Source organism: Neofelis nebulosa, chromosome 10, assembly GCF_028018385.1.
Source record: "Neofelis nebulosa isolate mNeoNeb1 chromosome 10, mNeoNeb1.pri, whole genome shotgun sequence".
Classification (NCBI taxonomy): domain Eukaryota; kingdom Metazoa; phylum Chordata; class Mammalia; order Carnivora; family Felidae; genus Neofelis; species Neofelis nebulosa.
The window spans coordinates 68861559-68888532 of record NC_080791.1 but is presented as its reverse complement, the minus strand read 5'-3'; the positions used below and the strand labels follow the sequence as shown (position 1 = coordinate 68888532).

The 26974-nt window shown below is 44.3% G+C and overlaps 1 protein-coding gene and 1 long non-coding RNA gene across 9 annotated transcripts in view; one reads left to right on the top strand and one right to left on the bottom strand.

Annotated features, from left to right (window-relative positions):
- The window catches only part of LOC131487489 (uncharacterized), an 80885-nt gene extending 66667 nt beyond the window's left edge, over positions 1–14218 (top strand). Inside the window, exon 2 of one of the 2 annotated variants that reach the window (XR_009249778.1) lies at positions 13996–14218. This is a non-coding gene — a long non-coding RNA (uncharacterized LOC131487489). Of the gene's footprint in view, positions 1–8348; positions 8516–13995 lie in introns of those variants that run through there. The other variant, XR_009249777.1, reaches the window with a different exon arrangement.
- Positions 1–26974, bottom strand: part of PARVA (parvin alpha) — a 192656-nt gene that overhangs the window by 78789 nt on the left and 86893 nt on the right. For all 7 annotated transcript variants that reach the window (XR_009249771.1, XR_009249773.1, XR_009249774.1 and 4 more), the window contains exons 2-4: positions 12363–12452; positions 12213–12283; positions 9782–9884 (exon numbers count right to left, since the gene is read on the bottom strand). Coding sequence is in view for 1 of the 7 variants with exons in the window: in XM_058688275.1 (XP_058544258.1) it covers positions 9782–9884; positions 12213–12283; positions 12363–12452 (264 nt within the window). In the remaining 6 variants the exon portion in view is untranslated. The remainder of the gene's footprint in view (positions 1–9781; positions 9885–12212; positions 12284–12362; positions 12453–26974) is intronic.

Here is a 26974-nt window from a genome sequence, read left to right as displayed (position 1 = left end):
AGTCCATTGAGCATCTTTATAATCATTACTTTAATCTCTTTATCAGGCACATTGCTTATATCTGTTACATTTAGTTCTTTTTCTAAGGTTTTGTTTTGTTCCTTCATTTGGCACATATTCCTCTGTCTCCTCATTTTGCTTAACTTTCTGTGTTTGTTTTTATGAATTAGGCAGAGCAGCTACTTCTCCTAAACTTGAAGGAATGCTCTTGTGTAGACTGTGTGTGCTTGGTGACTTTGGTTGGCTGGCTGGAGCTGTGCCTGCTGTGGGCTATGAAGTGGCTATGGGCTGGGGTGGTCTTGGGGCTCAGAGTATGCCCTGACAGGGCAGCTGAAGTGGACATAAGCTGGTGTAGTCTCTGGCCTCTCTGTGCAGCAGGCACCCTGGAATGACACTTGAAGCTGATGTGGGTGAAAACTTCAAGCTGGAATACCCTAGGGCTCTCAAGGTAGAGGGTGGCCTCTCGGGGCAGCTAGAGCCAAGCTGGAATGCAGACTGAGGGAGGGGGGTGTCCTGGGCTTCCCCATGCATGGGGCGCCCTTGCAGGGTGGCTGGAATTAAGGTGAGCACAAGGTAGGAGTTCCCACGGTGACTTGCACATGGGGCGCCCTGGAGGTTGGGATTTCCCAGCTTATGTCTACTTTGACTCCAGAGTACTTTGTGCTGGGGTGCCAAATATATACCCATCTCTACTAACAAATAAAAGAATAAAAATAAAAAGAGTGCCATTCAGCTTGAGGCCAGAAAATTCCTCCTCCGGTTTAAGAATGGTAGTATACATTATCTTCAAGTATTCTAGAATCAATGACTGTTCCAGTAGGAAGATTAGAGCATGCTGTCCAAAAGCGCTTAATGCTATGAAGAAAATATTCATTTCTGCACTATCCAGTATGGTAGCCACTTGACACATTTGGGTGTCAAGCACTTGAAGTGTAGCTGGTGTGACTAAGTAGATTTTTACTTTTGGTTGCTTTTATTAGCTACATACATGTGGCTAGTGGAACTGCATTAGCTCAGCTGTAAGGTTGTATAGGCCATCTTCCTGGTTTTACAGAAGAGTGATCTGAGCTGCTGTGAAATGCAGATCTTAGATCTCCTGTCCGTGTCTTCATTCCTCTTTCAGTTTTACCACAGCTTCTACTTTAGCCTAAGTACTTGTAGGTGTGGGAAAATGATCATCAAAACCAATGTGATCAAACCCTACAAGACGTTGCTCCTCCTGGGATTAAGGGGTCAACCCTATTTAACATCCACCAGTTTCCTTTAGCCACTTATTCCCTACATCACTTGAAGCTTTTCCCCCATCAATACTGCTCCCTCTCTAGTTCAACATCATCACTGTTGCACAAAGAGGTGTTTTGCTGGAGCTTCCTCCACTACTCCTGGTCATCTTCAGAAGTCTCATTTCTGATCATGTCGCTTTGCTCACAAGCCATTAGCATTTACCACTGCCTACCCACCAAATGTAGTCCACAATTCTTTGTTCAAGGTCCTCTGTCAAGCAGGCTCCTCTTCTTTCTGTAAATAAATTTTTCATTTCATTTTCATTTCATTCCTTTATCCATTTTTTTTTTGCTTTTATATCAAAAAGTTGCTCCCCATTTTTTTTTTAAATTTACTTCCAAGTTACTTAGCATATAGTGCAACAGTGATTTCAGGAGTAGATTCCTTAATGCCCCTTACCTATCCCCCCTTCCACAACCCCTCTAGTAACCCTGTTTGCTCTCCATACTTAAGAGTCTCTTCTGTTTTGTCCCCCTCCCTGTTTTTTATATAAGTTTTGCTTCCCTTCCCTTGTGTTCATCTGTTCTGTGTCTTAAAATTCTCATGAGTGAAGTCATATTTGTCTTTAATTTCGCTTAGCATAATACTCTATAGTTCCATCCACGTAGGTGCAAATGGCAAGATCTCATTCTTTTTGATTGTTGAGTAATACTCCATTGTATATATACATACCACATCTTCTTTATCCATTCATCCGTCGACGGACATTTGGGCTCTTTCCATACTTTGGCTATTGTTGATGGTGCTGCTATAAACATTGGGGTGCATGTGTCCCTTCGAAACAGTAGTGCAGTTGCTGGGTCGTAGGGCAGTTCTATTTTTTAATTTTTTGAGGAACCTCCATATTTTCCAGAGTGGCTACACCAACTTTCATTCCCACCAACAATGCAAAAGAGATCCCCTCTCTCCCCATCCTTGCCAATATCTGCTGTTGCCTGAGTTGTTAATGTTAGCCATTCTGACAGGTGTGAGGTGGTATCTCATTGTGGTTTTGATTTGTATTTCCCTGATGATGAGTGATGTTGAGCATGTTTTCATGTGTCTGTTGGCCATCTGGATTTTTTCTTTGGAGAAGTGTCTAGTCATGTCTTTTGCCATTTCTTTACTGTATTATTTGTTTTTTGGGTGTTGACTTTGATAAGTTCTTTATAGATTTTGGATACTAACCCTTTATCTGATAGGTCGTTTGCACATATCTTCTCCCATTTTGTCAGTTGCCTATTAGTTTTGCTGGTTGTTTCCTTCGCTGTGCAGAAGCTTTTCATTTTGATGAGGTCCCAATAGTTCATTTTTGCTTTTGTTTCCTTTGCCTCTGGAGACGTATTGAGTAAGAAGTTGCTGTAGCCAATATCAAAGAGGTTTTTGCCTGCTTTTTCCTCCAGGATTTTGATGGCTTCCTGTCTTCCATTTAGATCTTTCATCCATTTTGAGTTTATTTTTGTGTATGGTGTAAGAAAGAGGTCCAGGTTCATTTTTCTGCATGTCACTGTCCAATTTTCCCAGCACCACTTGAAGAGACTGTCTTTATTCCATTGGATATTCTTTCATGCTTTGTCAAAGATTCGTTGGCCATTAAATTTTTAATTTTAGAATGGTTTTTGGATTTATAGAAAAGCTAAAATAGTAGTTCATACAGTTCCTGCATATTCTGAATCCGGTTTCACCCATTGTTAGCATCTTATAATACTATAGTATGTTTGTCACAACTAATGAACTGACATTAAGTCCATGCTTTGGGTTCTTCTCATCATTGTCACCTTTAGTGCCCTCTATTCTGTAATAGGTTTTCAGACTTTCCTTGCTCTTTATGACCTTGACGGTTTTGAGGAGCACTGGGTTTTTCCCATGTTTTTCTCATGGTTAGACTGAGGTTATGGGTTTTGGGAGGAAGATCACAGAGGTGGAGTGCCCTTTCCACTGCATCGTATCAAGGATGCATGCTATCAACATGACTTATCATTGGTGATGTTAACCTTGATCACTCGGTCAAAATAGGGTCTATATCTTGTTTCTTTACTGCAAAGTTACTTGCCTCCTCCAGCCCCATCCCATAATCATTGGAAGCTAGTCACTAAATGGAGTTCACTCAAGAGGTGGGAGTTAACTTTCATTTTTTTGAGGGGAATGTAAACACATGAATTATTTAGAATAATTCAGTGAAGAAGAATTGTTCCTTTTCTCATTTATTTACCTATTTATATCAATATGGACTTAAGGATATTTACACTTTGGGCTATAATCCAATACTATTGTCATTCATCTCTGTGCTCAAATTATTCTACCATTAGCCACTGGGAGCTGTTTTAGGTTGGTCCTGAATACTTTCCATATGCTGTCCCACACATCTATATTTTTTCTTAGTACCTCTTTTCGGCACTGCAAGATGCTCCAGTCCTACAGTTAGCCAATTTTCTGCATACCCTGGTTTCTATTATTGGAGAATGGTGTAAGAAATCAAGATCTGGGTGCTGGGTCTCATCTGTGTTAGCCACAAGTCCCACACAACCACTCCTGAAGTTTGCCTACCCACGTATTCCTTGTCTGTACAACACTCTCCAACCACTCACCCTGAAATCCACATGGGCTTACATTTTGTTGTGCTGACTAGAATGTTCTTTTCCTTCTTCATCTGGTTTGAATTCTCCTTCCCTAAGGACTCATTCAAAATGCCTCCTCATTCACGACACCTTTCCTAAACTACTTGGTATCCCACACATACTACCAGACTGTGAGTTACCTGAAGGCACTGTGTTATGCAGTATGTTACACTGCAACATATTTCCTTTCGTCTCCCTTAACTCAGCAGGTAGCATCTAGCAAACGAAATGGCTGTTGCTTAATGAATAGTAATCGACAAGAGTAAGGTCAATGTAAGATGTTCTCTTTAGGGTCTACCAGGGACAAACACATACCCTAAAGCTAAACAAAAAAACTCTCCTGCAGAATCTTTATGCCCAAGGGACCCTGCTCAGTCTCATGCTTGAAGAAGATAGCCTGTTTCGGGCATATGCCGTTGTGAACACTAGAAAAAAGAACCTTATGACTTTTAGCCCTCAACACAGGCGAGTACATGCACATATTTAAAGATAAGAATCCGTTAACTAAAACATACCCTAAGGAAGCTCACAGAGCTATCCCAAGTCAGGAAAGCTTATGTTCACCTGAAATGATTATCTGGTGCGGGCATTTTTCTAGAATCCTTTATCTCCCGCCTCTCTTGGTAGTATCTCTGGCCTAAGTGTTGGGGATGCAAATGCAGCAAGCTTTTGTCCTGAGGTGTAGAAAGGTCTGGAGCTGTTGCTGTGAGGAGATGGGGGTGGCGGCATAAGCATCTGATTTTTCCCTGGCAGCAACACCAAGGGACTCAGCAGGAGCAGCCCCTACAGCAGAACTTGTACCTTCTCATATTCCTGGGTGATGTGGATGCCCCTTCCTGGAGCTCCCTGGTTCACCTGCATTCACCCCCAATTGGAGCCCAGCACACCATGGGTTCCAATTCTGGCCCTGAAGCTCTTCTTCTCTGCACAAGAGCTTCTCCATCAGAAGTACAACCTAGAAGCTCTTAATTCTTATGTAGGCAATCCTCAACCACAGGGGGATGGGAGGACCCTCCCTGTCCTGGGTAGGATGACTTAAGGTGTTTCTCAGAGGGAACCCTGCAGGACTGAACCCTGGTTGCAAACTCAACATCACTGGCCTTTATCTTGCTCTCTTACATTCCCCACGTAACTATTTACTTTCTAAGATCACCTCTCATATGAACTTCCTCCACCCAAGTCCTTGTCCCGGCATCTGCTTTTGGGAAAACCTGAACTCAGAACTGCAGCCAGGGCAAGAGAGAAGACCCTGGGAACAGAGGCAGCTGGGTTAGGCAGCTCAGAAAGAAGGACTGCGGGAAGGTATGTCAGAAGACCCTTCCAGATATGCATGGGGTCCCTGAGAAAGGCAAGTTGAGCAGCTCCAGTGCTGTCAAACAAGCAGTATCTGGCTGCACAAAGGAGACCCAGGTATGACACTGCCTTCACAGGGTTTGTGATCAGAGAACACCCAGCCATGCTGCTCAGCAGAGTCTATCTGTCATTTTGGGGATGCTCACCCATTCAGGCTTTCACCATGACCCTAAAACACACAGAGCCTTTTGCTGAGAGATTCTTGCCTCCACATCTTGTTCACTTCCAGGTTCTGAGTCCTTGCCTCATGAGGTCATCAACCTCGTTTCCTGGATTCCAGATGCATTTCCTGCTCCTGAGGTGTGACCTGGCACATCCGGACTCCTTGAGGTCCCTGTGGTATTTCCATCTTCTTCTAAGTACCAGTGTTTCATAGTCAGTTTACTAATCCCAACCTCAGCCCGTTCCTGCTCTCTGGGCCCAGCCCAACTGGATTTTTAGAAATGATCGTGTCTGATTCATTGTAGTACCACCAGGTCATCGTACTGTGCCTACGTTTATGTGTGCTACGGATAGCAGGTTACAAACACTCTCTAATGTGCCCATATATTGATTGCAAAATACCATTTTCTAATAAAAAAAAAAAAATCCAAGCTCCGTGGAGAAATGACTGATTCCAGGGTCAGAGTAAGTAAAGCATAAGAGGAGTCTGGAACATCTTATGATGCCAGAAAGTAAGTGCTAAGAACAAAAAAATATGGAGCAGCAGGTCAAAAGTGCCCAGAAGTCAATCTGAAAGAGCTCCCAATGGTCAAATGATGAAAGCTGGAGGTATACGAGCAAAAAAACCCAAAAAACAAAAAACAAAACCCGATAGATTATAACCTAGAGTATGAAGTAAGTATCCTTGTGTCCATACTGATATAAATACTGAATAAATAAGTAAATGGACCAACTTTTCCTTACAGAAGGATTCCAATTAATAAATGTAGAAGGAATGAAGAAAATAGAAAATCTCCACTAGACCACTGCAGTAATAATTGAGGCAGATATGATCCACTGAATAAAATCAGTGGGAAACATGTAAGGAGAAACAAGATATTTGCATAATCTTAAATTATCTTGCCCCCTAAACAAATGAATCTTAAAGAGAAAAATAGTAACTTCACAGTGAAGGGATCTGACAGACACTGCCTTCCCCAAGTGATCCAGGTGAACTCACCAGTAATAAGACACGTTAACATTGTGGACCCTGGGTACAACACACCAAGAAGGACCTGTCACTTCTGGGGTATCCTTCCCCCAAATTTATGACCTTAATCTAATAATCAGAAAACATCAGACAAACCCAAGTTAGGGGCTATTCTACACAATAACTAATCAGTCCTCTTTCACAAGTGTCAAGGTCATGAAAGAAAAGGCAGTCACAGTTTGGAAGGGACGTGATACGATCGAGTACAGTGTGCAGTCCCAGATCAGATTCTAGAACTGATAAAGACATTCATTTAAAAATCTGGTAAAATCCAAATAAATTCTGGGACTGAGGTTGATTTCTTAGGGTTTGGTACCTGTATCATGGTCAGGTAAGACGTTAGCATTAGAGGGAGCTGGGCCCGAGGGGGTCAGGAACTCTGTACTCTCTCTGCGACAATATTGTTAAGTCTAAAATTAATTCAAAAGAAAAGTAAAAAAACAAAAAACCCACTGACAAATGGCCTATTAAGTGTCAAGACAAATAGTATCGAGGCAGGAAACGGCGTATCACAGAGAAAAGGGTGTTTGGAGCCCGAGAAGCTAAGGTGGAAGCAGAGGGGCTGGAAAATCAGAGAAAGCGCCACCAACCCAGCATGTGGGGAGCCAGCACTTTCTAAGTGCTTTGCACATATCCCCTGGCTGAGAAATGGGGTGGTTCGACACATTACATAAGGGAGTACAGTTGTCACGATATGTGACTAACAGGACAAGGAGCAAAAGGGCATGACTCCTAGATTTCTAATCTGAGCATTTGGCTCTATTCTGGCAAGCAGAATAGCTTTGGTGGGGAGGAGGAAGATCAGATCAGTTTGAGGCAGCATGGCTCCTAGGTGACACCCAGGTGGGCATGCATGGAAGGCAGTTAGCACATCACCTCACAGCTTCAGGGAGTGATTATCAGAGAGGTAATGGTTGAAATGCAGGAGTCGATGCAGTCACCCAGGAAGAGGATAGGAGAGAAAACGGGAAGGGAGGGGCCACAGATGGAAGACTGAGAAGTCCCCGCCGTTACGGAGAGAAGTCAAGGGTATGAAGAAGACGGGGAAGAGAGGGTGCGTCGGAAGCAGCATGAGATCCCAGAGACCACTGGGCTGGGGAAGGGGGACGAGACATTTGGTAGTTAGCGTCAGATGCCACAGCCCAGGAGATGTCAGAATCGATACTGGAGACCTCAGAAGAGAAAGCAGATGGAATGATGATACCCAGGCTGTACCTCAGAAGGTAGTGATTAGTGGTGAGGAAGCAGATACAGTGCCAAATATTCTTTTGAGGAACGTTGCTGGGAAAGAGGAAGATAGAGGGGAAGTCAAGGTTGGAGCCTATCCTAGTCAGCCTCCCGACAGACACCTCCCAGGCACTCACAGTGCATATTTTTACCTGCAAACTGGTTCTCTCCACCTGGGCACCCTGCCTGTACCTTTTCACGTGTGTCCCCATCTACCTACAAACGGTCTAAACTTAGGTGGACAGAAGCAACATCACCTTTTCAACGCGAAGGTTGAGATCTGAAATAAACCTAACGTTGACTCTGCTCCGTCCTGACTCGGGGCTGCATGGGTGTGATGTTGGGCAGTTCTCTCCCCATGCACAGAGGCAAGATGACCTCATGACCTTGTTCCATCACTCCATGGCTAAATTCCACCCTCGCCTTGAAAGCCCAGCATATAGAGCGTTTCAAGACACTTTCAGATCCTGACCAGAAATCCGCTGGAGGAGTTAAAAGCTGTAGTCGCTAAAAGAGATGACCAGCGAGGCTCATGGCTTTTCCATGGGAACATGTGACAAAGCCTTCTCCTCTCTGCGTTCGGTTGCATTTACAAGTCTTTAAATATTAATACGCACTAATATTGACGTTTGAGTACCAAATCAGTGTAGCTTCCTAGAAATGACTAGATTTTATATCATTCATTCACTCAATAGACATTGATTAAGTGCCAGGCAGCATGCAGGAGGCAAACTGCTAGGACTGGAGGACTGGATCGATGAGGAAGATATGGTGTTCCTGCTCTTGGGAAGCCCACAGACATTTCCATAAACAGCTACAAACAACTTGGAACGTCGTATGATAAAGGCATGTGTGTTATGTACATTTATGTACGTATGTGTGTGTGTATCCGGGGGAACACAGAAGGGCATGTGACAATCACTTCTAGATGTGATCCTGTTGTCCGAGGTGCGAGAGGCAGGCACGTTCTATGGACTCTAGAGACTGAAAGATGAACAGTGAGGCTGAAAAGACAGAGGCGGGGGTCGCATGAGGGTCTGTGTGAATGCAGGGCTGCTGGGCCTGTCACCGCCCCCCCCCCCCCCCCCGCCCCAACAGGGGAGAGCAAGACTAGACTTGCGTTTTGAGAAGGCCTCCTCTGCTCGTGGCCCAGGAATGGGCTGGAGGCAGAGAGAGGCGGAATGCAGGTGAGGTCGGAGGCTGTCTCAGACCAGTGAAAACAGCAGGGAGAGTGGCTGCAGGAGACCATGTGAGCAAGAAGAAAGGAGCCCTGGAGGCCCCCCACATACGCGGGGCGTGGCGGGGAAGAGGGGAAGGCGGTTAACTCAGAGGGCAAGAAACCTCTTTGGAAAAATGGATGAGCTCAGCGTGAGGGGCACACAGGTGGAGGGGCTGAGTGGGCAGCTAGGAATGGAAGTCTAGAACTTGGGGCAGAGGTTTGGACTAGAGACAATGGGGAGCAGCTGAGGCAAAGTCCAAATTCTTTCAGGTTGAATTTGTCATTTCAATACTAGATCACCCCTGAATTCTCCTTTTCCTCCCCGGGGGCCTATTTTCACAGGAACACACCTTCCCAGAGACAACACATCTAGGCACGAAGAGGCTGAACATCACAGAGGCACAGGCTCCCACATTCTTGCACCTGACTTAGACGTACACAGAGGAACACACACACACAGGTCCACAGCTCACAGATGTATGCATACACGCACATGCACACGCACACATACACCCATCCAGAGGTGACAGAGGTATATGTATATACGCTTACCCCCCACACACGTGTAAATACACCTACAGATGTCACAAGTGCACGGTTTTCTAGAGAGGGTAAGGCAGGTTTTCTAGTACACAGTGGAATCTTTTCATCTACCCGGCTGCTGCCCTTCAACTGCTAGGGGGAGCAGCCCCATCTGGCCAATGAACTCCCTCGGCAATTCATTTATGTGAAACGGATTCCAGGAGGCCATCTAAAGGCCCCACCAGTCTGTGGGCCCACACACCACACTTTGATAGTGTGAACGGCACGTGAACGGCTGTAAGCTGAGAACCACTCCCAACTAGGAGCCTGAGAGCCATCCACCTGCAGAGCAAGGACCTTCACTGCAACATTCAACCCCCTTCTCACCAAAGAGCTTCTGTAGGACTTGCCCGTCATATAAATCTTCAGCCAGGTCTTTCACAATGATTCTTTCTCCAACAAGCACGTCATTAATCCAGTCGATTAGTACCTACAGAGAGAGAGAGAGAGAGAGAGAGAATAAGAGAAGATTCATAGGCCAGATTTCTTATCTTGGAAGATTAAAATCTAAATGAACTTCAGATTTTGAAAGCAGGAGAACAATCCCTGTGACTCAGTATGTGGACACAAGGCTGGGTGAGCCCTAGTGGCCCTGTTAATTTTCCGGGGTAAGTGCTTCTAGTTCTGGTGGCACCTGTGTCCCTGTTAATATCTTTTGGCCCCTTACCATTCCTTACCCCAATGGCAAGCTACATTCACACGGTGTTTGGGTGTGTGGCTCGTACCAGGCAAGGATATGGGCTTTTAGAGTTCTACAAACTGGGGTTAGTTACCCACCAACTGATTTGTGTAGCTCTGTGATGTATGCACCTGTCTGTGCACCTCTGTCATCCACGGACCTCTCTGTGTGTGCCTCCGTGACCTATGAATCTAGGGCAAACTAGTTTCTGCTCTGAGCCTCTGATTCCCCACCTCTAAGATGAAGGAGGAAAATCTCTCCTGCTTTAGGTAGCAGAAAACAATCACGTACGTCAAGGGCCGAATGTTCAATAAAGGTACATCTAATTAATAAATAAAGCTCTCCCCCATTAGGACATCTGGTCAGGTGGTTCCTATCACCCCCATCTATCACCCCTCCTATGTTCAGGAGGAGAAAGCAAACACAGAAGTGAATGTATCTGCCAAGATCACGTTGCTAACCATGGACACAGACAGGAATTGAACTCCTATCCATCGGCCCTCTAAGGTACTGCTCTCCTCCTTATCCCCAAGCTACCTCTCGGTGGGCCAATGCAGTCTCCTCTCCTCTCCTGTTGCTCTCCTGCCCTTGCCTGAGTGCCCTCAGCATGAAGCACTGAGCAGGGGCACAGCCTGCGGTAGCTCATTTAGTTAATCTGCACACACCCCTTCGAGGGAGGGTTCATTCACTTCATTTTTCAGGTAAGGAAACTGCAGTTTGTGCAAGTCCACTGCCTTTTATCTTACGTTTTTTCCAGCTCATTTGTTTATGACGATATTATTTATGTACGGTAAAATTAACTAATGTTAAATACAGTTTGTTGAGTTTTGGTCATTGTACACAGTCGTGTAACCACCACCACAATCAAGATAAGAAGCAACTCCCTCGCTGAAAGAAGGTTCCTTTGGGCTTTGTGCTCAGTCCCCTCCCCTGAGGACAGGCCTCAGGCAACCACCACAATCTGGTAATACATGGAACCACAGGGAACATCACCTTTTGTGTTTGCATCAATAGATTGCCTTTATAACAGGGGTAGTAGCTGGGCTGGGTTTGCATACGTGGGTGGAGCCCGGGGTCTTCACAGAACATGGTTCTACTATCCTAGAATAGAAGAAGCTTCCCTCCTCTCCCCTCCACTCCCTCCATCCAACACCCTCCCGTCTCTCCCCTATCCACCCACCCAGCGTTTATGAAAATCTGCTCCAAGTCACTTTCTGTGCTGGATCCTGGGGGAACGATGATGAATAAAAGGGGGGGGGGCTTGAACCCTGAGAAGCTCACCATTTAATGAAGACAGAGAAGTGTCTGAGTAGCGGTAAGCAGTCATCACATGGTGACTCTAAGGGGACAATCTGAAGCTGAAGAGGCAGCTAGAGCATGAGACCCCAAACACCATCCCCAGGAGCATGGGCTTCAGACTTCAGTTGACAGGAATCTATACAGAGGTTCTGAGCAGGAAAATGATAGATCTCATTTACATTTTGAATGAGCCACTCTGGCATCCAGTGCCTTTTTGTCCTGTTTTGAGTTCAGCTTGGAGAAGCTAAAGAAGAAAAACACAGGACGGGGAATGCAAAGGGGGATGAAATGAACATTTTTCAGGGGGTGGTTACAAGCCAGCCCCTGTGCCAGGCACAATGTACAATATCTCATTCAATCTTATTCACTTCTGTTTGAATTCCATCTCCTCTACTCAGCTTTGACCATAAACAAACTACTGGCTTTTCTAAGACTCCTCTTCCTTATCTGTAAATGAGGATGATAAGAAGTCCTATTTCGCAGGATGTTGTTGAGGGTCTTTGAGGAAAGCAGTGGAAAGACTGTGTGAACTTTAAGATCCTGGCAAACGTGAGCTCCTTTGCACTAACTTCTCTGGCACTTAACGATCAACACCATTTGTTGGGCGGCGGCCATGTCCCATTTTTGTTAAATCAGAGATGTCTACCTATGGGACCATGAGCTGCCTGTAACTTTCTATTTCTTCTGTTGGGGCATGTGTGCTGCCTGCCTAGAGCAGGTGGTCTACAGGTGCCTGTTGAGTCTGGGAGGCAGCTGAGGCCCCTCCTAATTTCTTCTTACCTTCATCAGTTCCTGCAGTTTGGGGTCACTGCGGGAGTTGGGGTCCACCATTGTTCGCACTTCATTCTCCTCTTTAAAAGGAAAAGGCAGTCAGTGGGTGGCTCCACTTAGAGGCGTTAGGCTAACCCAGAGAACAAGAGACCCAGTTACCCAGCATGGTGTCCTCCGGGTCCAGCTCGAAGGGGATCGGGCTGAGGGGCAGGTTGATGGCATTCATGCCCTCCTCCTGAAGCTCTGATACTGCAAAGAGAAGAAAGGCAGAGTCACACGGCAGCCCAGTGATGACAGGGAGGGGCTCTGTAGCACACGGTGTTTGAGATTGACATTAATAAAACTACTGAGGTTAGGTTACAGCTGTTACTCAGCCTGCAATAGATTTCCTGCCTCTCCTCGCTAGAAGGACTGAGTTGTCTCCTGCATGTCCCCTCTTCCAACTACCACCTCACTCGCTTTCCTCAGAGAAAGAGGGAGGCCTCTGCCTGTTCCCAGACACGATCTCAGGGTACACAGAAGTGAGGTGGTCACTGAGGTCTTTCTTGGGTCTCTCCCTGTCATCTCCTGCCCACCCTTCCTTTAAGGGTTGGCCGTCTGGTGCACAGTGGCCCCCCGGTAGCTGCTTGGCTAAACGAGGTCACCAGGTCAAGTCTACATTTATGTTGTAAGCCATTTCCAGCCAACTTCTCTCCCTATTTGTTTGGCTTCCCTAACTATTTTTCTGATTATCCTGCCTTCTCTTTTTACCCCATCCCACCCCAGCCACTGCTTGAGAATGCCTCAGGCCACCCTCCTTTGGGCTCTCATCTTGTCTCTTGAGCTCTAATGAGTAGGGGACAGTGGGGCCAGGCACCTCTCCTCCTAGGTCCATTCTCTCCACTGAACATCAAGAGCTCAACTGGATGGATGGCCAGCGAGTCCGTTTACAGTTTTCAAGTCCTAGAAACCTACAATTCCACTTTCCTCAAGGAAAACAAAAAGAGGTCAATGACCGCTAAAGACTTCCAGCCTGCTCCCCTCCATGCACCCACCCCCCAAATGAAGCCTTAGTGAAAAACAAATTCCTACCACAAAACTACTGCGTGATGGACACTTGCTGAGCAATGACCTTGGATAACCCTCCCCCTAAAATGAGTGCCTTCAATCTCCTCACCCCTGTTTAGTGCCAGTTTGGATAATTCCTTTTTACCAATTAAGCACAGAAAGACCATTTTCTCTGAAAGCGTTGGTCACCAAAAGGCTCTCAAAGAGCTAACATGGCAGCTGCAATCAACCTTAATAAAAGCAATGTCCCATCTTTCCATTTTATTATTTTTTTTATTGACTCTGGCCTCCCTGACTGCCAGCATATACTTGCAAGAACTCTTAAGCACAAGGCAGCCACTTACAAAGAGTTCTTTCATATTAGCAAACTCACTGATGTTTGCAGTTGGACGGGGAACGAGATTGCCTAACAAAGAGCGTGAAACACACTCTACCCTAAAGAGACACAACTTGCATTATGAAGCTGGTATTTAGTCCCGTCGCTGTGGGCTCTTGACATTCATACAGGATATCAGCCAGTCACCATCTTGAATTTGCAAATTCAGACACCCACCACTCTCTATAATTACCCCCCCAAAAATAGAACTGAAAAACAGAAGCCACACCTTCCAGGCTAAAATGATTCTAATAAGTATAGGATTGCATTTGCTTTCTAGTGAAAAACAATTGACTCCTATAATTTCATTAGAGTCCTAGGTTTCTTCTAATAGTCCTCCTATGACTAGTAGTTTGTTTTCTTTTCCAGGCTGTTTCTCACAAAGAAGCAAGATTTCCACTACTGAACAAGCACTGCTGTGCAAGCATTGGTCAGTGGAAGTCGAGTCATGCTTAAATGGGGGAGCGAGACTGGGCATACTGGCCGGTGAAGACAACAGCTCCTGCCCCGGGCCTCTCTACCTACATTCTCCCTAAGGTCTGCACTGTCAATGGTAGCTACCAGCCACATGCAAATATTCACATTTACATGAGTTAAAACTTCAGTTTCTTAGTTGTACCTATCACATTGCAAGCACTCAATGGCCCACGTGTGGCAGGCTAGTGGCCACTGCCAGGCTGGACACCACAGATGTAGCTTTTCATCATTACAGGAAATTCAGTTGGATGGTGTTATCTTAGTTGACCCCATGTGTCCAAATGCTGATGATGTCCATATTTAAATCTCTAGAATGGGCCTGACCCTGAATTCCAGACTTCCTTGATGTCTCCTCTTTTGTCTATTAATAGGTCTCAAGCGTATATATCCCAAACATAATGATTGTCAACACTCTCGCCTCCACCGTAACAACCCTAAAACAAGACTGTCACTCCCCTGTTCTCCTCTTCTCTTCAGTAAATGGCACCGCCACTTATTCAACGGTTTACGCCAAAATCAAAAAAAATCACCCTTACCTTCTCTTCCTTCCTCATGCTTTGCATCGAATGCATTGGCAAGTTTTGGGGGCTCCGCCTCTACACGAGGATCCAATGCCACCCACTTCTCATCATCTACACCACCCCATCCTGGTTCAGGCCACCCTCAGCTTGCACCTGGACAACCAGAGCCACCTTCTAAGTGGTCTACTGCTTTCTGATGCATCTTCCGCACCCCTGTCTACTTCCCAGAGCATAGTCAGAATGATCTATAAAGATGTAAATAGCATGATACATTCTTCTGCTTTAAGCCCTCCCTTGGCCTCTCATCATACTCAGAATAAGGCTCCGACTCCTTACTAACACTTGCAAGGCCCTCTGATTAGCCCCTAGCCTCCCTCTCATGTTTTATTTTCTTCAGAGGACTCATCACAATCTTAAATAATAATTATTCATATGTCTGTTGTCTGTCCCCCACCTAGAGAAAAGACTAGCACTTTTTCCCTTTTGTTCACTGTTAGATCCCCAAATAGGAGCCAGAGTGCCTAGGCTGAAATCCATGTTCTACTAGCTATGTGATCTTGGGCAAGTTCATTAACCTCCTGTACCTCAGTTTCCCCATCTGGAAATTGGGGGTGATAATATTACCTACCTCCTAGGGTTGTTGAGAAGGTTAAATGGGTTTACGTTAAGGATTTAGAAGCATGCCTCGTACCTGGTAAGAACTGCATAAATGCATGCTATTATGCTATAACTATTATTATTACTTAAGACAATACCTCATGCAGAGTAAGCACTCAAGAACTATTAGTTGAGTAAACGAATAACCAAAACTGTTAAGACCACCGTTCAACTGCACAGGTTATGAATTGAGCCAGAATTTGCCAAAGTAGTATACAGGATGCAAAGAAAGATTCCAGCTTGTTCTCAGGGGGGAAAAAAAGTATGTGTGTGTGTGTGTGTGTGTGTGTGTGTGTGTATACACACACACATATATATATAAAATTTTGGCCTGATCCTGTGTGCACATGTGTGTGCATATGTGTGTGCTTATATTTTGTAAGGAGAGAAAAGCCACATCTGTTCCAAGACTGTTGTATGGCGAGAGCCAATTTATGAATATAGGGATATTTACACCTCTAAAATGCAACTAGAAAAGTACTATTTGTGGCAAGGACTCCTCAAGGTGGGTCTCAACAGGATCTTTTTTTATGTGTACATCATAAAAATGTTTTCAGATGAAAAATCCCCAGTCCGAAACACTCCCCTCTGCCCTGCCTCTTTAATTCACTCAACAGAGACATAACAAACCCTACAAGAAAGGCTGAGATATGTTTGCAATTGGAAATGTTTTTTTTTTCAGGAAATGATTTGGTACAGGAACATCATTCCCATCCCATTAACTGCTGACTCTGAGCCAACTGTTTGTAAAAGTGAATATGCAAACTGCCCCGTTCAGGCCTGGCCCCCGCCCCATGGGGCCGCATTAGTGGCCACTTTCCCAAAACAGCCCGCCTGCTTTGGAGGCTTCATTTCTATTATACCAAAGCAGGACCCAGCAGAAGCCCCTCGCCAATCCCCGCGCTCTGAAAGAGAAAAGAGCTGCAATTGAATTTTCTCGGCACAGAATATGAATATGATGTTTATCCTTTCAACCTCCTCTAACAATCTAAAACTAGGTCTGAGTGTGCAGCCCTCCGTGTCTCGCGGCGCCATTAGTCATAACTTAATAAACAGATTAAATGCCCAGCTGAAGGTCGAGCTTGGGAAAGCAGGGTGATTGCTTCAACTCCTGAAGCGCTCACCATCAGAAAGGGGGTTTTGGCTTTTCCGGGAAACGCAGGCTCTCTCTGGGTCTAGTTGTGCAGCAGAAAAAGGGCAAGGATGGGCTTTGGAGTTTGAAAGAGCAGGATTTGAATCCTACTTCTATTTTTATCAGCTGGGCGACCTTGAAATTTAGCTTCCCTGAAATTCAGTATCAAACAACTCTCTATAAAACAACGCTGGAGCTGACACTGCTGGTTTCCTTGCTAATATTTATTTTACTCTTTTTCCCTGCTGAAAGAACCTTCGTTTTGTTCCAGTGTGTACACTTCTCCCTCCTAAGTTCTAGGGGAGATCCTGATTGGTTTAAGCTAATCATGATAATCTTAATTCTCTTGGTAGTGACTAACTCAAGCACTGCCATGTGCTACGATGAGTTGTGAGAGGAAATTTCTGGAAGCTTCTAACAATAGTTTTCCTCCATTTTAAAGAGAGGTCCAAAGAAGAGAGGGTATCTTTCTCCTTCTAATCACTGTTGTATGAGGATGCTATGCCTGGATTTGCTGCAGCCATTTTGTAGTCACGAGGTGAGCTAGCCCAAGTCCAAAGAAGAAACTAATATACTCAGAATGGCAGAGAAAAAAAAGAAAGAAAGGGGTTTCTTGTTGATGCTGTTTAGCCTACATCCCTGGAACCACTCTAGCTTTATGTGTCTTGTTATAAGAAATATAATAAGCTCCTTTATTGTTTAAACTAGTTGAGTTGGCATTTTCTGGGGCTTGGAGCTCCAACTCCCTAATTAATACACAGGACACCAGGATTATAAAGTTGATAGAGGAATAGTGTAGGGCGACACAATGAATGGTCATTTTCCTTTCCTTTTTTTCCATGAGAAGCAGAATAGCTGCAGGCATCTCTTATACTTCAGAACGCACAAAGGGATTCAAAGAACACCACGGGGAGAACAAGTATGGAGAAAAGAAAGGACAGAGGTTTCTACAAGTACAAAAGGGTCCATTTAGGCAAAGCCAGTAATTTCATTCGTTCAACCAACAAACATTACTAGGCACCTCTCCTGAAGCAGACCTTGAGCCAGCATTGGGAATATAGGTTTGGCGATTTGACGTGGATCTGCCTCAGTCTGCACATGGGTGGTGGGAGGGGCAGACGCATAACCACAACATGCAGGATGCCGCACAGAGGTGAGGGACATGGGAATACAGCGCTGTGAGAGCTCAGGCAGACCAAGGGTAACTTTGGGTGGAAGACTGGGAAGGATTCCTAAAGAGGGGGAATTTGAGCTGGACTTTGAAAAATATATATTTTCATTTGGCACAGACGACCCCCAAAAGGCACATCTCGTGTAAAACACATAAAGGTGTGTAAAAAAAAAAAAAAAAGGGTAGGTGTTGAGAGTAATGATTACATCTGAGCACTGGGAATGTAGGGGCACAGAGGGGGAAAGAAGGGAAGGAGCAGAAGAACAAATTAGGTAGGTGGGGTCCAGAGTGTCAAGGGTCATGAATTCATCTACTTAGCACTCTCTGGACCATGCTCCCTGTTTTGTCCCTACAGACAAAACAACAACCAAACCAAACCAAAAATACCAAGATGGGGGGCGGGAGGGGGACAAGAGAATAGCTAGGATGTTCTCTCTCCTTCAGTGCAAGTGGGCACCAGTGAGACATTTAGGCTGCTCTAGATCCTTATCAGGACTCTGATGATTAATCTCTGGTCCTTCTGAAAGCTACTAAAGTTCCCTTAATTTCTAAAAGGATCAAGGTCTCCCACAAAAGTTCTTGGCAGCAACAGACAAGTAATTTGACAACGGTCTGCTCAGCAAGTCCCAACAGTTTTGTCTATGTGAAAAATCAACCCGAAAGACCATCTATCAGAAAACTATGGCTACCATCATACTTAATGGTGGGAAATTGGATGCTTGCCCCCTAAGACTGGGAACAAGGTAAAGACGTTTCCTTCCACCATGGCTATTCAAAACCATACTAAAAATCCTAGTCCGTACCATAACACAAGTAAAGGAAATAAAAGGTATAGAACTTGAGAACAAAGAAAAAAAACTGTGTTTGCAGATGACATGATTATCTATGCAGAAAACAAAGAATTGACCAAAACAAACAGAACAAAAACCCCAAGCCCCTAGAACCAGTAAGCAATTATAGCAAGGTTGCAGATACAAGGTAAATATATAAGTCAACTGCCTTCCCATAAACCAGCAATGAATGATTGGAATTTAAAATTAAAAACACAGTATTATTTACAGCAGCACCACAAAATACAACACTTGGGTATAAATCTGACAAACACATATTGAACTGACATGCAGAAAATGATAAAACTCTTATGTAAGAAACCAAAGAAGATTTAGATAAATGAAGAGATACTAAGTATTCATGAATTACAAGACTTGATATGGCTAAGGTGTTGATTCTTCCCAACTTCCTCTATAGATTAAATGCAATCCCACTCAAAATCACAGCAAGCTATTTTGTGATTATCAACAAACTGATTCTTAAGTTTACACAGAAAGACAAAAGACCCAGAATAGCCGACACAATATTAAAGAAAAATGGCAAATGTGGAACACTGACACTACCAAACTTTAAGACTTAAAATAAAGCTATAGTAATCAATGCAGTGTAGAATTGGCAAAAGAGCAGACACATAGATCAATGGAACAGAATAGAGAACACAGAAATAGATCTACACAAACACATTCAACTGATCTTTGACAAAGGAGCAAAGGCGATTCAATGCAGAATGGATAGTCTTGTCAACATACGGTATGAGAACAACTGAACATCCATATGTAAAAAAATGAATCTAGACACAAACCATACGCTTTCTGCAAACTTTCACTCAAAATGATCATGGCCTAAGAACAAAACACAATACTATAAAATTTCTAGAAACAAAAAATAGAAAAATCCATATGACGTAGGGTTTGGCAATAAGTTTTAACATCCCACACAAAAGGATAATCCGTGAGAGAAAAATTCATAATCTGGATTTCATTAAAATCTCTACTCTGCAAAAGATACTGTTAAGAGAATGAAAAAGCAAGCCGTAGACTGAGAGAAAGTATTTGCAAAACATCTAAAAAAACTTTAAAAATGAAGAAAACAAACCAACTACAAAATGGGCCAATCTAATCAGACATGTCACCAAAGAAGGGGTACAAATGGCATGAGCATATGAAAAGAGGTTCAACATCATTTGTCATGAGGGAATGACAAAACAATGAGATACTGCCACATTGATTAGAATGGTTAAAATCCCCAAAACTTAACAGTACCAAATGCTGACAAGGATGTGGAGGAACAAGAACCCCTGTCCATTGCTGGTGGGAATGGCAAATGATAGCACCATCTTGGAAGACTGTGTGATAGCTTCTTAGAAGCTGGAGTTTCACCCTATAATCCAGCAGTCATGTTCCTAGTATTCACTTGATTTGAAAACATATATTAATACAAAAGTATGTATTTGAAGATTTATAGCAATTTTATTCATAATTGCCAAAAATTTGAAGCAAACAAGACATACTTCAATAGACAATTGTATCAGTTGTGGTATACCCATATGGTGAAATATCATTCAGTGATTTAAAAAAAATGAATAATAAAGCCATGAAGAGACATGGAAGAACTTTACAATTCCTAAGTCGAGGAGGCTAGTCTGAAAAGGCTATACAATGTATGATTCCACTCCTATGACATTCAGAAAAGGGAAAACTATGGAGACAAGATGAATGAAAAGATGAATGATCAACGAATGAAAAGATCATTGGTTGCTGGGGGTTTGGGAGAAGGTTTGAACAGGCAAAGTACGGAACATGTTTAAGGAGATGAAACTCTTCTGTCTGATCCTGTAGTGATAGATACATGATTTTGTGCATTTATCAAATCCACAGAACTTCAAAGCCCTGGGAGTAAACCTAAATGTAGGCAAATTTCAAAAAATCGTTTAGGAGGTTGGGGGATCTGAGGGTGGAACGTAGACCATGATGATAGAATTAAACAGTATTACAAATGCATGAGACAATCTCACTGAAAGGGGTTAGGGGGATGGGGCTGACCTAACCATTGTTGGAAATGAGTGGTGTCTGGGAAACCACAGTCAAAAGGAACTGCCCATGAGAATGTACTCTAGTCGATAAAGTTATTTCCCAGGGATGTGCAGGTCAACAATTCTGATACTGCCATACACTCATGCTGGAACTGAACAATTAAGTAAATGGATGGTGGATGGTAGGAGCCAGGTCCCTCGCTGTTGGAGTAGGAGGTTACAGATGAGCAGGGGCAAAGAGTCGAAGGATCCTTGTGGCAATGGATGAGAGGACGAGGGGTGGAGGTGTCAGTAAGCATTCATGTTTAGCTTAATCTAGATCCTGATGGTTACATATGGAAATACCGAGAGGAATGATTATCTTTGACCCTTGAACAACACAGGTTTGAACTGCGTGGCTCCACTTTTACGCACTGTTTTTTGAGTTGACAGCAAAAGCCACAAGGCATTTATTTACAAGTGTCCACTCCAGTCTCCACCAGATCAAAGGCTGCTGGCCCAGAGTCATATCTGCTACCCTCTGAATAGCTGGGGATGCCTCCTAAGGCTGCTAGAAGCCCCCAACGGCCCTAGGCCTGGGCAGGGCTGCAGATCACCCATGTGCCAACCAGGTGGTCGGTCCAGTGCCTGTGGCTGGCAGGCAGGAGGCTGGGCTGATGGAGAAGAACATTCCCAGAGGGCAGGGATGACAGCACTATGCGTGTAACCCCGTGCCCATGGCACTCATGCACCCTGAATCCTTCAGGTTCCAGGGCTGTGCTGGGCTGGCTGCAGACCTCGGACAGACCCTATTGGTCAGAGTAGGGACTCCTCTGTGGCAGCGCCCAGCCCTTTGGCCTCATGGGTAGCCACAGCTGCCAAAGGCCACAGGCTGGTGGTATACCTCCAGGTAGATGGAGCAGCTGTAGCATGCCTCTGGGCTGCTGTCACCCCCCATGGGTGTGCCTGGTGGCTGCCACTGCTCAGCTGAGGCCACTAGACTGCAAAGCATTGCCATCTTGGGCCAGGCCCACTACTGCCTCCCCTGTCCCTCTCCCAGCCTATATGTGGATTTTTTTTTCAATAAATATACCTAGAGTACTGTAAATATATTTTCTCTTTCTTATGATTTTCTTAACATTTTCTTGGGGTACCTGGGTGGCTCAGTTGGTTGAGCAGCCAACTCTTGATTTCAGTTCAGGCCATGATATCACGGTCATTAGATCAAGCCCTGTGTCTGGCTCTGTGATGACAGCAGAAGTCTGCTTGGGATTCATTCATTCTCTCTCTCTCCCTTCCTCTCTCTCTCTCTTTCTCTGTCTCTCCCTTCCTCCCTCTCTGCCCTTCCACTGCTCACATGAGCATGTGTTCTTTCTCTCAAAATAAATAAACAAACATCTTAAAAATTTTTTTCTTGAGGTGCCTGGGTGGCTCAGTCGGTTAAGTGTCCGACTATTGGTTTTGGCTCAGGTCATGATCTCATGGTTGGTGAGTTCAAGGCCCACAACAGGCTCTATGCTGACAGTGCACAGCCTGCTTGGGATTCTCTCTCCCCTCTCTCTCTGTCCCTACCCCACTGGTGCTCTCTCCCTCTCTGAAAATAAATAAACTTAAAAAAAAATTTAGAAAGCCATTTTCTTTTCTCTAGCTGACTTTACTGTAAGAATACAGTATATAACACATATATAGAATATGTGTTGACTGTTATTGGTAAGGCTGCAGTCAACCATAGGCTATCAGTAGTTAGATTTTGGGGGAGTCAAAAGTTATACACAGATTTTCTTGATTGTGAGGGGGTCAGTGCCCTTCAGCCCCTGCATTGTTCAAGGGTCAGCTGTACATACATGGGTTAATGTACACACATACATGTTCTTGCTCTGTCAGCCGAGAAGTCCTAAAAGTAATGACATTCCAGTAACAGTGAATATACCTAGCACCAGATCTGGGTTTTTTCTGGTACGATTCTCCAACAAAAGGAACCAGAGCTCATTGAAAAGATGGTTGATTCTAGGAGTGGAAAAGGAATCTGCAAGATGAGTCTGGAACCAGCAAGGAAAGAACCTGGAACAATGTGAGCAGCAAAATAAAGTAAGTGATATTGGATTATAACGCCATGCAAGTAAATATCCACAAATCCATACTAATGTAAATGACTGAATAAATTAATAGACGGGCAAGAGGAGAGAATTCTCCCTTACAGAATTCCCAATAATTTATGTAGATCCTGTGTCCTCAAAGAAGGGGAGGCAGAACCCCTGACCCCTTCAACGTGGGCCTTCCTTCCAGAGAGTACAATATGGAAAGGAGGAAAAGAGTTACTTTACAGTGCAGAAACCTGACAAACACTAGCTAAGCCAGGTGATCAAGGTCAACATCACAGTCATAAATCATGGGGTTTGATGTGATGTGATGAAAATAGCATTTACCTCTGTGTTCTTCCTTTCCAAACCCATGACCCCAGCCTAATCAGGAGAAAAACATTAGATTTCAACAGATGAGCATCCTAAAATATGCTTGGTCAGTACTGCTCAAAACTGTCAAGGTGATCAAAAACCAGCTTGAGAAATAATCACAGCCAAGAGGAGCCTAAGGAGACATGATGGCTACATGTAATGTGGAGTCCTGGATGGGATCCTGGAACAGATAAGAACATTAGATAAAAACTAAAGATAAATTATATACTTTAGTTAATAACATATCAATACTGGTTCATGAATTTTAAATGTACCCCACTAACGTAAGATGTTAATAAGATGAGAAAGTGGGTGTCAACTATAGGGGAATTCTTTGTACTACCTTGGTAATTTTTCTACAAACCTAAAATTACCGTAAAAATAACCTATTAAAAAATCAATCCAAATTTGCTATTTTCCCAACCAAATACAGTGTTCACTAGGGGGAAATCCATGATATTATGGGACACATATGCTTCCTTTCATCACCAATGAGACAGTGGTAATTTATCCAATAGTAGCTACGCCCTACAGAAGCATTTATACAGGGGACAAAGCACAAAGACCACTTCAAAGCCCTACAAGTGCAAGAGCTACTCATTCCCAAGTGAGAACCTAAGTTTCCAGGAAGAAAGTACATAGTTTATGTGTTTGTTTCCAGGGCCGAGATGAGAAGACAAAGCTTCCTCAGTACTTAAGGATGCCTGGCAAGGTCATTTCTGCCTTCCCACTAGAACAACCATCACTAAAGTACATTGGTCTCCTTAACGACTTTAATGATTTTCTCTGGAACTGCTCTGGAAGTTACCTTTATCCATGGCCCCTGATGGGGGTTTGTTTTTACACCATGGGCTTTTGTATTAGTTTTCCATTGCTGTAGTAACCAATGACCACACCCTTGGTGGCTTGAAACAACACAGATTTATCCTTGTGGTTCTATAAGATACCAGTCCAACATGGGTCTCTCTGGGCCAAAATCAAGGCATTGGGAGGGCTGTGTTCCTTTCTGGAGGCTCTAGGGGATGATCTATTTTCTGGCCTTTTCAAGCTTCTAGAGGCCACTTGCACCCCTTGGCTTACGGCCTGCTTCCTCCATTTTCAAAGCCAGCAATGGGGGTTGGGGGCCACATCCTTCTCACACTGCATGACTTAGCGCCTCCTTCCACCTCCCTCTTCCACTTTTAAGTACCCTGTGATTACACCAGGTCCATCTGAAAAATCCGGGACAATCTCCCTATTTTAGGGCTCATTAGCCACCAAAATTCTACCTGCACCCTTAATTACCCTTTGCCACATAAGGAAACATATTCACAGATTCTAGAAATTAGGTTATGGCCATCTTTGGGGGGACTATTATTCTGCCTATAACAGCTTTCTTGGTTAAGGGGACAGGTTCTGTTCTCCATACTCACCCTTGGGTACAACATATGGGTTCACTTTCCCTCTATGTGAGATTGCCAAAAGAAAATGCAGAATTCCAAACCTTTCCATCCCAGCCCTTAAACCAGAGGAGTTTTATTACTTTCAGCTAAAAGGATACTTGTTTCAGCAGTCATAATATAAAGCATCAGGCAAACATGGGAGCCAGCTCATGGTGGCCTCAGCAGACCGTCAGGGTCTCAACACACTCCCCTCTACTTGACACAGCTATTTAGTCACCACGGTCTGAAATCCAGCCCTTGGAGCACAGCCAGAAAAGGGAACTTAGAGGCTGGTGTTGTGATGGGGGCTGACAGGGAGATCTATAGTCTTTATGAGTCTTATAGTTTCCACCATAGTCTTTGTTTTGGTCAGTTTTATAGTCTCTGCAGAATTGGAAGTCTGCCAAGCAAATGGACCCTGGACATTTATTCATTGTTCAGTCAAGCACGTGATTCAGCTGCCTTCCAATTACTAGCAAACAAGGAGGGAGATGGATGCACCATTGGCTGGCTTTGGGCGGTCAAAGCCATCTGAACTGAAACACTGGTGGAGGTCTCAAGTAAGTCATGGGAATGGAAACACTGCACAGGCACAGAGGGTCCAGGGGAACAATACATCATTGTTCCTTGTCTTTTGCCATGCTACGTTCTGTTTGGTCTTTAGATAGAGAACCAGAACCATTTCCTTGGTTTTAAAGGAAACCTACTCCTACTTAAGCAGAAGGTGGTATGGATGTGCCAGCCTGGGAGCTGATAAAGAAAACCGCCAAGCCATTTTGTATGTGTGTGCTCCTGTGAGCATCCATACACCCTAAGCACTTACAACAGCCTGGGGGAGACCAAAGAACTTGACCTGGCATATTGCCTAATGACATGTAAAGTGTGGGTACAATGAACAAGCCTGGACAGCCAGTGCAGGACCAGCACCACTATGATCTCTTCCATTTCTAAACAGGTGCGGGCATCTCTGGTGTAGATAAACAATTACTTCTCTTCTAGGGTCAGTAGGTTCCTGAAGGGCAGTTGCCTTCAGTGGTTCTCAGAGCCCAACACAGAGCCAGGCATGCAGTAAGCATTCAGTACGTGCTGGGAGGGTGCTTTAGTTGGGGACGGGAGGGGAAAGACATATATACAACCTGCAATGCGATATGGTTACGGGCCCCCATGTGGTTTGGAACCAAGTCCTGAGGGCAGAGTGCCCTTTCAGAATGGAGGGAGTAACAGAGAAGTGTGTGGGAGACCCAGCGGCTACGGGAGGGCCCGGAGAGCCCCAGGACGCCTCACAGCCTGTGTGCCCCACTTGCATTCATCTTTGTGTGCCAAGCTTCCTTTCCTCATTTCATTCTCTGTGGCTCTTGGACCTTCATGTCTGTATCTTTCTTCTTCAGGAATACTGAACAGCCAATCATTTGTTTTTGCAGTGGCTCTCAATGCTGCTTAAAAAGCGTCACATCAACACTAGTCCACTTGAATTCCCACGTGGTGGCCTCTGTGGAAAGGAGCTCTGGGTGTGGCCAGTGAGTGAACAAGGCATTGTTGTGTCCTGACTGGACCGATTCTCTGGGGGGCTCATTCTGGATTGGTCTGCACGTCAGTCAGTGGTTTATCCTGAGGGGTTTCATGGAAACTCTCAAATGAACAATGATGGTGACTGGGAGAGAATGCACCCAGTTGTACTGCACTTCCTTCGTACCGGGCATGGAGACGTGGCACCCCCCCCCCTTTTTTTTTTTTTTTTTTACATATATTAACACATTTAATCTTCCTAACAATCCAATGGGTAGCTACTATTATGATCCCTATTATACAGATGAAGACAGTGAGACCCAGAGAAGTTATGGAACTTGACCGCAGGCCACACAGCTAGAAAGTGGAACCCAGCTGATCCCGAGCTAGCTGGCTGCAGAGTTTACATCCTTAACACGATACTTTGTCCCAGTTTTACATAATGGCTTTTATTTATTTTTTTTTATATGAGAATGTCTAGAACATGGTCACTTCTGCGTTCCCACATAAGGCTAGGAGAAAGTTTCATGGGGCATCATCTTGCATACACTAAGCCCTACAAGGGTGTCTGGTCACTCTATGGAGACTCAGCCTCGGTGAAAATAGATTCAAAAGGAGGTGGCATATGAGCATTATTTTTGTTTTGTTTGAAATAACAGGTTGATTTATTTCTGGCTATAAAAGAAAAACAGGTTCATTTAAGAGAACTTTGCAAATATAAAACAAGTAAGAGAGCAAATAATCCTACTGCTCAGAGATAAACCCTGTTAACACATTACATTTTCTTACGGCTTTTTTGTTTTACACACACACACACACACACACACACACACAATGCACATAGTTCTATAACCTGCTTTTATCATATCACATAATCTCATTATCTTTCCTTATGCCATCAAAAATATCACTTTAGGGGCACCTGAGTGGTTCAGTTGTTTGGGCGTCCAACTTCAGCTCAGGTCACGATCTCATGGGTTGTGAGTTCGAGCCCAATATCAGATTCGCTGCTGTCAGTGCAATGCTCGCTTCGGATCCCCTGTCTGCCTCTCTTTCTGTCCCTCCCCGCTCATACTCTCTTTCTCTCAAAAATAAATGCACATCAAAAAATATATCATTTTAAACAGTGTTCTCAATTTCTATCGAAGGTCCACACACACGTTACTTA